The sequence below is a fragment of the Solenopsis invicta genome, chromosome 12, assembly GCF_016802725.1.
Source record: "Solenopsis invicta isolate M01_SB chromosome 12, UNIL_Sinv_3.0, whole genome shotgun sequence".
Lineage (NCBI taxonomy): Eukaryota > Metazoa > Arthropoda > Insecta > Hymenoptera > Formicidae > Solenopsis > Solenopsis invicta.
This window is the reverse complement of record NC_052675.1, coordinates 3,928,344-3,943,495: the sequence shown is the minus strand read 5'-3', so window position 1 is coordinate 3,943,495 and position 15,152 is coordinate 3,928,344. Positions and strand designations below refer to the sequence as shown.

Here is a 15,152-nt window from a genome sequence, read left to right as displayed (position 1 = left end):
TTTTTATTTAAAGATATATATTTTCAAAGTTTCTTTTCTGAATAAAATACTGTGAAGAAAAGTTTGTCATTTTTCATTCATATAAATATATATTTTTTTATTTAAATATTTATTTAAAAATTATAAAGAAGAAAAAATGATATGGTCAAATAAATAAAAGCTTAATTGTTTGCATTCACGCGCGTGATAACGGAAATATAATAAGTTTATGTTACTGTATTAAACATATACACAAAATAATGCAGTTTGTAATTTCCAGATCTTTTAAAAAGAAACTTAAGTCTATTGTACAATAAGTGTATAGAATTTTTAATGATGATCATTTCTTACTTGCCATGATAGTGATAATCATTGCATTTAGCTAATACCGATTAAATACAAACAAATAAACTAGCTAATAGGAACATACGTAATATTACAATGTTATACTACAAAATTGTGAAGATGATTCTTCCAGTGTGTAAATGATATTTAATATACATTTCACGTGTGTGTGTGTATGATGTATGTATACAAAATAAATGTATAAGATATCGACAGTCTTGGAGCATCACTAGATTTCTATGCTTGTATCTGTTGTCCAAGAAATAGCGCGAAGATAACTCTGGCCTGTATAATATGTAACGCTGCCATATTAGTATTTGTATATATTCTCTGCGCTAATATAATGTATAAAGATTTTGTGACCGAGTCCTTACTTTAGTTTAAAATTTTGCTATGTAATTAAGTTGCATTCCATGGAGATAATAGGAGTAAAGATAAAAAAATTATGGCAAATATTTTATTTGTCATGATCTTTTTTGAATTAATATTATGTGACAAAAATGCCATTGTTTTCTAATAAATTATGTAATTTAAACACTTTATTAAAATATATAATAGTTGAAAGAGATTATGTGTTCCTAATTATAATGTTATAATGTGTGTATATTATGTATACAAATTCTCTTAACAATAAACGAATACTTATATAAAAAGAATACTTCGTTCTTAATATTTCTTTCATAAAATGTATTTTTACAAAAAAATATTCAAGCAAAGTTAAGCAGTATTATTACATGTTGATTAATTTAATAAAAAAAATTGTAGAAATATTGTATATTACTGCTCAAAAGTTTAAGATATTTGCATTTCATGAAAAGTTAAATATACAAGGTGTGATCAAAAAGTTAGGTGACTTTTTGAATTTCGCGCGCTCTGTACACTCTAATTTCAAAATTTTTTTTTTTGTGTTGGTACACTTGTCACGATCATATGTTCACAGTTTTGACTATATAGCATGTGTTGTTTTTATGTGATAAGCATAAAGGTTAGACTCGTGTTTGCGTGCTCGGCGATTTTTTGCTGTTGAAAATAATGGAGCAGAGAGTTTGTATTAATTTTTGTGTAAAAAATGGTATTAAATGTTCAAAAACTCTTGAAATGTTGACAGTGGCGTACGGTGAGTCAACTTTGAGCAAAAAAAATGTTTATAAATGGTATAAGTTATTCCAAGACGGCCGAGAAAATGTTAACGATGAACCTCGCTCTGGACGCCCCAGCACGTCAAAAACCGACGAAAATGTTCAGGAAGTGAAAGAAATTGTGTTGAAAAATCGTCGAATCACGATTAGAGAAATAGCTGATGATCTTAACATATCGTTTGGCTCATGCCAATCAATTTTAACGGATGTTTTGGGTATGACACGTGTGTCAGCGAAATTCGTTCCAAAACTGCTTAATTTTGATCAGAAGCAGCGTCGCATAAACATCGCCTAAGACATGTTGAACGACGTCAATGATGATCCTGATCTGCTCAAAAGGGTTATAACTGGTGACGAAACATGGATATATGGTTATGACGTCGAAACCAAAGCCCAATCATCCCAGTGGAAGAGCCCAGGAGAGCCAAGACCGAAAAAGGCACGCCAAGTTCGTTCGAATGTGAAGGTTTTGCTTACAGTTTTCTTTGATTACCATGGCGTTGTGCATCAAGAATTCCTACCACAAGGTCGTACGGTAAACAAGGAGTATTACCTTGAGGTTATGCGGCGTTTGCGTGAATCAATAAGAAAAAAACGTCCGGAAGTGTGGAAAGAAAATTCTGGATTCTGCACCATGATAATGCACCTGCGCACACGTCGTTACTAGTGAGTACTTTTTTGGCCAAAAACAATACTATCATCATGCCTCAGCCACCGTATTCACCAGACTTGACCCCCTGCGACTTTTTCCTCTTCCCAAAATTGAATGGCCTATGAAAGGACGAAGATTTGCGACGATTGAGGAGATTAAGGCTGCATCGCTGGAGGAGCTGAAGGCAATACCCAAAAGTGCATTTCAGAAATGTTTTGACGACTGGAAAAAGCGCTGGCATAAATGCATTGTATCAGAGGGGGATTATTTTGAAGGGGATAACATAATTTTGGATGAATAAATGAATATTTTTTTATAAAAATGAAAAGTCACCTTACTTTTTGATCACACCTGGTAAAAGGTCTAAAAAAATTGAAAAAAATTTATGGATTAATTATATTTTCACTTTTTTTCTCATCTTTTCATGGTCTTTTTAATTTTAAAGTTACAAAAAATTTTATGCAATAAAAGCATGTTTTTCGCGTCCTCCCAGGAACACGGACGTAAATGGGCAATCTTAAATGGACAATAATTCCGTAAGGTGCGCATGCGCTCTTTTGCAAACGGTTCTTGACGCATGCGCTGAGCGTAGAGTCGAAATGGATGAGCGAAGGTACATTGAGCTCTCATAACCTATAACCGGGACATGCAGTGACAGAAAAACGCCACGCACTTGTTTTGCCCGCAAAAAACGCACTTCTTGCATAAAATACCGTACGCAACATGGAGCCGAGTGCCGGTCTCGACTGAGGACGATGTTTTCAATACGAGGCGTAGCTACTCGCGCGAAGGGCGCGTAGCGCAGCTGAGTGCTGAAAACAGCGTCCAAAGTCGAGACCGACAAAGCTCGGCTCCTTGTAGCATAAATGTACTATTAATAATAATAATAATAGAAGTGAGGGGGCGGTCCTCGGGTCGAAGATCCGCCTATGGCACGCAGACTATTGTCCATTGTGTCTCCCTCCAGTCGTTCGCCACTTACGGGAGCCCCGATTCTCTCCAAAAGAGACTCAGGTCCCTCATAGGTAGCCTGCTAATCTGCCCTGGCACGGGAAATGCAGAGCCTAGCAGTTTTAGTCTCAGCTCCGCATAGGCTGGACAATCACAAAGAATGTGGGGAGACTTGTCTCCTCTTCCTCCCCACAAGCCCTACACTCGGCCGTATCAGATCGGCCCAGCCTGTGCATGTGGTAATTGAGGGCTCCATGGCCAGTCAGTATTTGCACTACTAGCCTGGCATCTCTTCTGCTTAAGAACCTTATGTTCTTGACCAGGCCTTCATTAGGTGTTTTCTCCAGTAGAGCCCCGGCCTGTCGACACTTGGTGTCGACATCTCATCTCATTTTTCCAAAACTCGAGGTGCTCGCTCCGTAACCAGGCCCGAATCCTCCTCCTACCTAGACAGAAAGGGATCCCCAGCGCCGATCCCGGCCCGAACACTTCCATTCTTGATGCGGCCATGGCGAGACGATCAGCTTCCTCATTGCCCTCGATTCTCGAGTGACCGGGGACCTAGGTCACGATAACTTCTTTATCCCTCGCCAACTTCTCCAGTGCATTCTTGCAGTCCCAGGTCAGCCGCGAGGTACAAATCGGAGCCTCAAGTGCCTTGATAGCAGCTTGGCTGTCCGAGCATATTCTCACGCGCCCACCTGTCTCCTTTCTTTCTGGATGGGTACGCCACAGTTTTCCAGATGGAGATCGTGGCGATCCTAAGATGTGCCCAACTGGTCCTTCCAGGGGCAGGCTTTCCAGCCATCCTCCTTTGCCGGCAAACGATGCCCGCGCCGGGGCTCGTACCCGTCTTGGAGCCATCTGTAAATCAGACGTCCCCGTCCCAGGCCTGAACCAGTGTCCCGGGTTCTTTCCAGTCCACGAGTCCTGTGACATGCAATTTAAAGTGTTTGTCCAGGGCCCGAACTGCTGGCATCCTATCTTGCCTTATTCCAAAGATGAAATCGGTCAACACGCCACTAGGGAACCTAGTGTGCGCAGTTCCCTTTTTCCACTTCAATTCACAGGCTAGTCGGTGCAGCGATCGCCGCCGCCTCCACCTGGTGAGTGGTTCAATCCCGAGCAAAATGCTCATGGCTGCTACCGGCGTGGTTTGCATTGCACCCACAGCCCCTCTTAAAATCAGAGCCCTGACGTGCTCGAGTGCTACCACCGCCGCTTTCTTCCACGCCTTAGGCCATCACACAACTGCTGCATACGTGAGCCTGGGTCGAAGTATTGCAGTGTAGATCCAACAGACCATCCTGGGCTTCAACCCCCACGTCTGGCCCACGATTCTTCTGCACATCCAGAAGTAAGAGCACAGACTCTTACAGCGGCTTTCAAGATGCTCCCTCCAGGACAGCTTCTTATCTAGGATCACACCCAGATATTTCACTGATTCAGCTGGGTCTAGTCTTGTACCTTCAAAGATGGGCCCTTTTATAGTGCCCACTTTATATTTGTGAGTGAAAACAACGAGCCCCGTTTTCAGCGGATTCACTAACAAACCGGTCCCCCTGCACCACCGCTCTACCGTTCCCAGTGCATTCTGCATGAGCTCCAAGAGAGGCCCAAGAAAGGGTCCTCGCATCAGCAGAGCCACGTTATCAGCGTAGCTTTGCACAAAAAAGCCCCTCTCACTCAGCCTCTCGAGCAGCCCATCCACCACCAGGCACCATAACAGTGGAGAGAGTACCCCTCCCTGGGGGCATCCCCTCTCCACCCAAAGTGAATGGGTGGAGAGGGGGTGCCCCCAGGGTGGAGTGCTCTGACCTTTGTTGTTCCCAGCGAAGCTACGACCCGTCGCCCTAGCATGCCCCGGATCCACTTCACGAGTTTTTCCGGCACATCCCTGTGCAACGCTTCTTCACACACCACCTTGTGCAGGGTGTTGTTAAAAGCACTCTCTATATCTAGGAAGATGCCCACCGCATAGCCGCCCTTTTTCAGCTGCCCCTCAATAAACGACACGGTCGCATGAAGAGCCGTCTCCGTGGAGTAGCCCATGCGGTATGCATGCTGCGCGTGGTGCTAGGGGCGCCGCGGAAGAACAACGTCCCTCACATACGCGTCGACCAATTTCTTCAGAGTCTTTAGGAGAAACGAAGTCAAACTTATCGGTCTGAAGTCTTTAGCAGAAGAGTAGCTCGCTCTTTCCGCTTTCGGAATGAATACCACTCTCGCCAGTTTCCATGCACTAAGCGTATAGCCCAAAGCCAAACATGTCCTCAAAATCCTTGTCAGAGGTCCCACTCCAGCCCCTCCTGTAGAAGAACCGGAAAGACTTGATCTGGTCCTGCCGACTTAAAGGGTTTGAAGGTGTTTATCGCCTATTTCACTTTTGCGGGCTTGACAATGCTGGCCGCTAATCTCTAGTCCGCTTTACGAGCCCTGCGCGAGCCGCCGCATCATGGGCGAACAGTTTTCTGTGCTCCCTACGAAAGCCCGGAAAGCTGGCCTCCAGCAAGTGCACCAGACACCGCTCCCCAGTCACCATTGTCCCATCAAGGAGACTAATGAAGTCCAGGACGGCGTCTGGGTTTCTGGCTAAAATCCTGCATAGTTTTGCGGTCTCGGGCACGCCCTCTACCGACTCGCAGAACTCTCTCCAGCTTCTTTTCTTGGCCCTCACCACAGAGTGTGTAGTCTTTCCGGGCCCTTTTATGAAGTTCTCAGTCTGACTGGCGGCCCATGTTCCTGGTCTTATTCCAGGCCCCCCGAGTCGCACTTCTGAGCTCCTGCAGCTTGGGATTCCACTAGGAGTTGGGATTCCACCTGGAGTTCTTAATCGCCCTCTCCGGGCAGTTCTTTTCGTAACTCTCCACCAGAGCCCTCTGCAGATGATCTACGCAGAGCTCCAGTTCCTCCTATGTCTCGTGCCTCCTTGGGTAGCCCACGAGATAGCATTTCAAGTCCACCCGATAGGAGTCCCAATCGGTCTTCCTGGGATCTCTAAACATCGCCACCTCTCCTCTGGCCCAAGCCAGCTTGAAGTTGATTTGCCTATGGTCCGACAGTGAAGGTTGCGCGAGACCCTCCATCCGACCACATCCCTCGATATACATCTAGAACAGACAGTAAAATCGAGAACCTCTCTCCTCACCGCCGTGCAAAAGGTGGACTCGTTGCCTCTGTTAAGAATCTCCAGGTCTGTCGACGCTAAAAATTCCAACAGCCTTCTACCTTTATCGTTGGTATCCGTGCTTCCTCAGACCGTGTGGTGCGAGTTAGCATCGCACCTCACTATCAGGGGAAACCCCTCACTCTGGCAGTACTCTACCAGTCTGATCACCGATTCCGGCGGCGGCGGGGCCCTCTCATCGTGAGGAAAATACGTGGAGCTACCACCACCCTCCTCCTGCTTCTCAAGGAATCGGCGACATCAAGTTCGACCGCCACCACATCTCTGAACATAAATGTAGAATTAGTCGGGCGTCAGTGCCCTTCACCGCTACGCAGGCTCTGGGCTTTTCGGCTGTCGGAGATTTAAATATTCTCTCGCATGCTGCCACGCCACTGATACGGCCCCGGACAAGCCAAGGCTCTTGTATCAGTGAAATGGCTGTGTGTACCACAGCCTGCTTCTTCGACAGAATCGTCGAGGCCCCTTTGCTGTGGTGCAAGTTGATCTGAGTAAAGGTCACCCCGGAACGATCGAATTTTACGATTTGTCCTTCTCACCCTCCCTACCCCCACCTTGGACCGTGCTCACCTTGAAGGTGACTTGGTCGAGCCCGAGGTAGGGCTTGAAGTCCAACGTTTTCAGCTTAAGGACGCTGGACTCTGGAATCCTGAGAACCAGGTTTCTACCATCCCTGGTAGCCCCTATGTTCTCAGCCATAATCTTCCAGCTCCCGATGCTGAACCCAAGATTTTGCCTCTTTAGCCGCTCCAGGACCGCGGCCGGTTCATCGAAAGCCCCCAGGACCCAGACCACGGCCCTGTGCTGTCTTTGAAGCACCTCCGGGCCCACCACCTTGAGCTTGGCGTTTTCCCAGGGAGAGATGTTCCCCATCTGCTCAGCGAGCCAGATTAGGGACGTCTCATCCCTGCCTAAAACTACCGCGACTCCTCCCCTAAGGAAAGTGCGACGGAAGCATGGAATAGGTCTTTCCCGAATCCCATTAATTGCCCTGCTGACGGCCAGCTTCAAAAGAGTCAGCCGTTCAGCAGTGATTTCCTCCTCGGGATAACTCTTGGGGATGACAACCATTGTTAAAGGGTCCGCCGCATTGGCATAAGTCCCAGTATGTTCAGCCCTGCTTCTTAGCGGGTCCTTCCGCCAAAGGGGGAGTATCCGTGGAGCCCTTCCGGCGTTTGCCGCTGGGCGTGCCCTTTCCTCTCCCTCGGCGTTGTTACCGGGGGGGTCACGCTGCCCGAGGAGGTCCCGCACTGAGACTTCTCTCGTTCCCGTTTGGCCCTCCTTTTCTCCGCACCAGAGCGGTTTCTCGTGCCAAGAGGGCCCGCGGCTGGCGCGGAGCTTTTCTCTGAGACGGCGGCGGTGACGCCTTCGGAGCCCGGACGAGCCCCATCCGCACCCACCGCCTCCGCCTATGTGCCGAAGCCGACAGCGGTGGCACTTTCAGAGCGCAGATGAGCTCCGTCCGCACCCCTCTCCGCCGCCTCCGCACTGGAGGTCCCGCACTGCAAGCCCTCCATCTCCCTCACTACGTCTTTGAGTTGGTTTAAGCCCATGTCCATATAAGTCCCACGAGTAACTAGGGAACAAAAGGTCCACCCACACAGAGCCCCGCATGCGTGGGTAAGGCTATTATTCTTTGGTGTCGCCTGGTGCCCTAGAGGCATCGTTCAAGACACTGCTCCCTCAGTGCCACGCAGCCGTCGCCAAGATAGTTTACAGCTTGGCTTAGGGAGCTTGTCCGCGGTAGCGGCCTTTCTGACCCAACGCAGGGTTTTACACCTGGGAGATCAGTTATAGCCGCCACTAATCGAAGGTATCCTAATCCCACACAGGATTTTATTCTCGGGGAACTCGGGCCCCTCCGGCCGTTCTCCTATCCGCCACCCGGAGACGCGCCCGGTAGGTAGCTCAACCCCTGGGAAATGTACTATTACAAGAAATAAATTTTTGCATACAAACTCGATATTGTAAGAAGTTATCGTATTTATTTCTTATTCAAATCTAACCAATCATTTGACTCTAAGCTAGCAACAATTTCAAACTGGATGTCAATCAGATATCGCGCCATCATTGACTAATTGAGAAATGCGTGAACTAAAACTAATGTCACATCGATAATGTGATGATCATATCAGTCATATCGATCAATGTCGATAGATTTTCAAAAAGTGAATTTTTATTTAAAAAATGCCTTAAGCGAATAAAAAATTAATTAAAACGACAAAATGGTCGTTTATTGTTTTGTTGAAGGATGCACATCAAGTAAATATAAAAAACTTACTAAAAGATACCAAGCATAGTTTTTCAAACATAACATGATAGAAAAGTTTTGGCAAAATGCGAGCCAAGCTTGCTGACGTAACTTGATAGCGAATTGTCAGCAAAAACCAAACAAAGCTTGTAGATATTTGATAACAAATCTTCGGCAAAAACCGAGCAAAGCTTGCAGATGTAACTTGACCGCACATTGTCGGCAAAAAACAAGCAAAGCTTGCAGACATGATTTGACAGTAAACTGTCGACAAAAACCAAGCAAAGCTTGTAAATATAATTTGACAGCAAATTGTCGGTACAAACCAAGCGAAATTTGCTGACATAATCTAGGTACAAATTAATGGCAAAGACTGAGCAAGGTGTGCCATTAAAATCCACCCGATATTTAAACGATAATTGATTAATTATGTCATTTAAATTGTAATCTAATCTGCTTTTATTGATAATCTGTATTAACTTTGTTTTTCTTAATAAAATCAGAAGAAAAATTTTGTTTGGAAAAATTATATAAATAATTAAGTCCTAGAAACAAGAGACATGAAGAGAAAGCAACATTTATTTTCAATGTAAACAACTCCGCAAGTCTTTGTTTGTCATGGACCAGCTATTGGAACATTAACTTTATGATTAACACCAACCTTATGATGGTCTATTTAAAGTATTAGAACGAAGTGCAAAGACATTTAAAATCATGATAAATGGAAAAGCAGTAAACATTTCTAACGTATAGATAAATTTAAACCAGCATATCTTTTAAAAGAAGAAAATGATCTATCCAAATTTAAAGAAACTAAAGAAACTCCACAAATAGATATCAAGATAAAAACAGGACGAATTTCTCGCCCAGTTGTCCGTTTCAAGATCAAATAAAAACGGCTTTATTACAATCAAGGGGGTAATGTGGCAATCATTTCGATCACACGTAAAATAAAATATTATAAAATTGAAACTCTGAAAATAAATTATAAAAACAAAAGGACAAAGGATACACTTCAGGAAGAAAAATAAATTATAAACATTATTATTTCATAAAAATATAACAAAAAAAGAAATAGAAGTTATAAATCAAAAACCAGATGGCGAAGAAACCACAAATTGAAGACACCACAAATACTATATAAGGAGGAAATTTCGGAGACAACGGCATCAATGATCATTTAAATACCAGATCGATTTTAATGACTCATCTTGCTCATTCTTTGCCATCAATTTGCAACCAAATTATGTCAGTTTTGTTTTTGCCGACATTTTGCTGTTAAATTATGTTTGCGAGTTTTGTTTGATTTTAGCCGACAATTACCCAATCAACACATAATATTTTTTAAATGTTTTTTTAATATTTTAAATAATTGAATCTCGTCAAGAGGGCCAATGAGAGTCAGCGCGGATATAGGTGCGCGAATGTTTATTTCTTGTCCACTACAATTTTCAACTACTTACAATAATTCCGGACGTTTCGACTCATTTTGAGTCATCTTCAGCACAATATATATATACAAAATAAAATCTCATCAGTCAGCAAAACGGGAGGACATCGCGTCACCGGCGGTTTGCCAAATCCGCTGTGGCATCTTCCCCGTGACAGTGTCGCAAGAAATGACACTTTTCTGTTCAATGATCAGACGTTTTTTACACAGAACCTGTTTAAATTGATCAAAATTGATTGACTCACCCATTCTTGACTAATGAGGACGATAGAAGCCATGGATAGGATTAAATTTCGTAAGAATAATTAATTCTCTTGTCACACTCGTATACACTCGACAACAGGTCATGCTCTCTATCGAAAGTTAAAATGTATACTGGCTGTGTGTTCGGTTTCAAAGTCTTGTTACAGATTCGCACGCAAAGACATGCAGTCGAGGATACATAGATCAAAATAAATACATAAATACGGTCTATAAGAAAATACAAGAAAATATGAGTAAATAGAAAAGACGTTCGCAGCTTGTCATAATACATAAAAATAATTAAATAACGAGAATCTGATCTTATAAATTATTGACTCTGTTACAGTTTGTTAAGTAATGACAGATATGCATGATGTAAACAATCAGTATCTGTTTGCAAATTAAGGCAAACTATTATTCTGTGATTGTATATGTAACATTTCTGATGTAAGTCGCCTACCCAAAAACCGCTCATTGTCTAGGATTATTATGTTCTCCCAATCAAAGTCATGGTTAAAATTTAATCTGTGTTCAGTGATTACGGAGTGGCTGTTTGTATTCCACTTAATATGGTTACGATGTTCAGTGATTCTTGTTTTCAATTTTCGGCCCGTTTGTCCTACGTATGAAGCATCGCAATTCTTACACATAATCTTGTAAACTACATTTTTCTTACGGTTATTTGGGAGAACATCTTTCTGCACTTTAATAAATCTGCTTAATTTATTAAGGCTGAGAAAGGACAATTTTACATTAAGTTTCTTAGTAATAGTCTTAAATTTCTCGGAGATTGAAGGAATGTATGGCAGTAAAAACCATGGCGCTCTATTGTTTGTGTCAATATCTGTGTTTTCGTCTATCTGATTAATTGTCTTTTTATTGATAAGCGATTTAAGGCGGCTGTTTATTGTCTCGAAAATAAATTCTACAGGATAATTATTGGTTAGGAGTGTGTTTACAATAAGCTCAATGTTCTTACTGTGGAATTTAGGGTCAGATAGTAAAAACGCTCTGTCAACCATTCCCATAATTGTTCCCCTTTTTTGAGACAAGGGGTGACCCGATAAAAAATTCAAGTATCTTCCCGTGAACGTAGGCTTGTGATACCAATCAAAAATTAGAGCACCCTCATTCTTAATAATGGTGATGTCCAAAAGATCTATCTTGTCCCCCCCGGCCCCTATTTCCAATGTAAACTGCATTCTGGGGTGAAACGAATTAAACGTGTTTAACGTAAGGTCAATCAGAATTCCCGGAACTGCTATCACCACATCATCAACATATCTAAAATAAAAGCACCCCAATTTTTTCTAAGGCCCAGGATTCCAGATCCCGCATAACAAGGTCCGCAATCACCGGAGACAATGAAGATCCCATGGGGGTCCCGAATTTTTGTTTGTAGAAATTATTACCAAAACTATTATAAAATAAGTCGAGTCAAGAACAAGTTGTATCGCCGTTAAAAATTCCTGTTTTGGGATGCTACAAGTGTCCCTAAGAAATTCCCACCTGTTTAAGATGCTTTCTAACGCTAATCCTATGGGAATATTAGTAAATAACGAGACAACATCTAAAGAGATTAATTCGTGACCTGGTTCTAACCGTTTGTCCTTCAAGTTGCGGACCAATTCAAAGCTATTATTTATCTTACTTGCCGCATCTGGAATGTTTTTTGAGATAATCTCGTGTAACAACGTGGCTAAACCATAAAGAGGGCTGTGAATAGAGGAGATAATTATTCTAAGTGGCACACCAGGTTTGTGAACCTTCGGAAGTCCATACGCCCTCGGGAGAATGCCATTACTGCAATACACCCTCTTGAAAGTAGACTCAGTGATGTATTTTTTGTTCTTCCACCTCGTCAACAATTCACGAGCGCCCTTTGTCAGTGTGCTAGTTGGATCTACACAAAGGGCACATTGACAAAGGGCACATTGACAAAGGGCGCTCGTGAATTGTTGACGAGGTGGAAGAACAAAAAATACATCACAGAGTCTACTTTCAAGAGGGTGTCTTGCAGTGATGGCATTCTCCCGAGGGCGTATGGACTTCCGAAGGTTCACAAACCTGGTGTGCCACTTAGAATAATTATCTCCTCTATTGACAGCCCTCTTTATGGTTTAGCCACGTTGTTACACGAGATTATCTCAAAAAACATTCCAGATGCGGCAAGTAAGATAAATAATAGCTTTGAATTGGACCGCAACTTGAAGGACAAACGGTTAGAACCAGGTCACGAATTAATCTCTTTAGACGTTGTCTCGTTATTTACTAATATTCCCATAGGATTAGCGTTAGAAAGCATCTCACACAGGTGGGAATTTTTTAGGGACACTTGTAGCATCCCAAAACAGGAATTTTTAACGGCGATACAACTTGTTCTTGACTCGACTTATTTTAGTTTTGGTAATAATTTCTACAAACAAAAATTCGGGACCCCCATGGGATCTCCGTTGTCTCCGGTGATTGCGGACCTTGTTATGCGGGATCTGGAATCCTGGGCCTTAGAAAAAATTGGGGTGCATCCACCCTTTTATTTTAGATATGTTGATGATGTGGTGATAGCAGTTCCGGGAAATCTGATTGACCTTACGTTAAACACGTTTAATTCGTTTCACCCCAGAATGCAGTTTACATTGGAAATAGGGGGCGGGGGGGACAAGATAGATCTTTTGGACATCACCATTATTAAGAATGAGGGTGCTCTAATTTTTGATTGGTATCACAAGCCTACGTTCACGGAAAGCTACTTGAATTTTTTATCGGGTCACCCCTTGTCTCAAAAAAGGGGAACAATTATGGGAATGGTTGACAGAGCGTTTTTACTATCTGACCCTAAATTCCACAGTAAGAACATTGAGCTTATTGTAAACACACTCCTAACCAATAATTATCCTGTAGAATTTATTTTCGAGACAATAAACAGCCGCCTTAAATCGCTTATCAATAAAAAGACAATTAATCAGATAGACGAGAACACAGATATTGACACAAACAATAGAGCGCCATGGTTTTTACTGCCATACATTCCTTCAATCTCCGAGAAATTTAAGACTATTACCAAGAAACTTAATGTAAAATTGTCCTTTCTCAGTCTTAATAAATTAAGCAGATTTATTAAAGTGCAGAAAGATGTTCTCCCAAAAAACCGTAAGAAAAATGTAGTTTACAAGATTATGTGTAAGAATTGCGATGCTTCATACGTAGGACAAACGGGCCGAAAATTGAAAACAAGAATCACTGAACATCGTAACCATATTAAGTGGAATACAAACAGCCACTCCGTAATCACTGAACACAGATTAAATTTTAACCATGACTTTGATTGGGAGAACATAATAATCCTAGACAATGAGCGGTTTTTGGGTAGGCGACTTACATCAGAAATGTTACATATACAATCACAGAATAATAGTTTGCCTTAATTTGCAAACAGATACTGATTGTTTACATCATGCATATCTGTCATTACTTAACAAACTGTAACAGAGTCAATAATTTATAAGATCAGATTCTCGTTATTTAATTATTTTTATGTATTATGACAAGCTGCGAACGTCTTTTCTATTTACTCATATTTTCTTGTATTTTCTTATAGACCGTATTTATGTATTTATTTTGATCTATGTATCCCCGACTGCGTGTCTTTGCGTGCGAATCTGTAACAAGACTTTGAAACCGAATACACAGCCAGTATACATTTTAACTTTCGATAGAGAGCATGACCTGTTGTCGAGTGTATACGAGTGTGACAAGAGAATTAATTATTCTTACGAAATTTAATCCTATCCAAGGCTTCTATCGTCCTCATTAGTCAAGAATGGGTGAGTCAATCAATTTTGATCAATTTAAACAGGTTCTGTGTAAAAAACGTCTGATCATTGAACAGAAAAGTGTCATTTCTTGCGACACTGTCACGGGGAAGATGCCACAGCGGATTTGGCAAACCGCCGGTGATGCGATGTCCTCCCGTTTTGCTGACTGATGAGGAGATTTTATTTTGTATATATATATTGCGCTGAAGATGACTCAAAATGAGTCGAAACTTCCGGAATTATTGTAATTAGTTGAAAATTGTCGTGGACAAGAAATAAACATTCGCGCACCTATATCCGCGCTGACTCTCATTGGCCCTCTTGACGAGATTCAATTATTTGAAATTTCGAGAGTCTTTCACCAACTTTAATCGTTTTTAATATTTATTTAATATTAATTTTTCATTCTCAATCACTACACAATATTTTTAAAATATTTTTTAAATATTTATTTAATATTAATTTTTTATTGTACAATTTATTATAACAAAAATATTTATTAAACAAAATTAGAGAAAAGTGAGCTCAAGAGCCACGCAGGATGTCGGGTGCAAATAAATAACAAAAAACTCCAATGTCAGGCAAACGTTTCGACCTTTAATGACGGTTTTCCTCAGTGATAATACAAGTCTATAAAACAACAATCGCACTAATTAAGATATGAATTTATCACAATAAGCAAATAAAGAACAGAAATAAGAAATGAAAACAAGTTACCGAATAGATAGAGATTGTGCAAAACCGCGGTGTACATCCCAAATAGCACAAAATATTTATAAAACATTACTAAATATTTATAATATTTATTTTAATATTTTATAAACATTTATCATAAACATTTAATAAATGTTTTTATGGCCGTAGATCGGACTGATCATAAATATTTATCATAAACGTTTCAAAAATATTTATGATAAATATTATGGTAAATGTTTTGTACACTTTTATTAATTATTATGATAAATATTATGATAAATATTTTGAAAATGTTTATTAATTATTATAATAAATATTATGGTAAATATTTTGAAAATGTTTATTGATTATTATGATAAAGATTTGTAAAATTTTACTTTTTTTATTAAATTTATATAAAATTTTTTAGTATTAAAAATTGCATCAACAAACAATATTTCTTAA

General features: G+C 41.2%; 1 protein-coding gene across 1 annotated transcript; it reads left to right on the top strand.

The window, feature by feature from the left end:
- Positions 1–11,676: 11,676 nt before the first annotated feature.
- LOC120359073 lies at positions 11,677–14,435 on the top strand. The gene is made up of 3 exons (XM_039455374.1): positions 11,677–11,748; positions 11,910–14,021; positions 14,087–14,435. The coding sequence occupies exons 1-2, from the start codon at positions 11,677–11,679 to the stop codon at positions 13,620–13,622; spliced, it is 1,785 nt and encodes a 594-aa protein (XP_039311308.1). The 3' UTR covers positions 13,623–14,021; positions 14,087–14,435.
- The last annotated feature ends 717 nt before the right edge of the window (positions 14,436–15,152 follow it).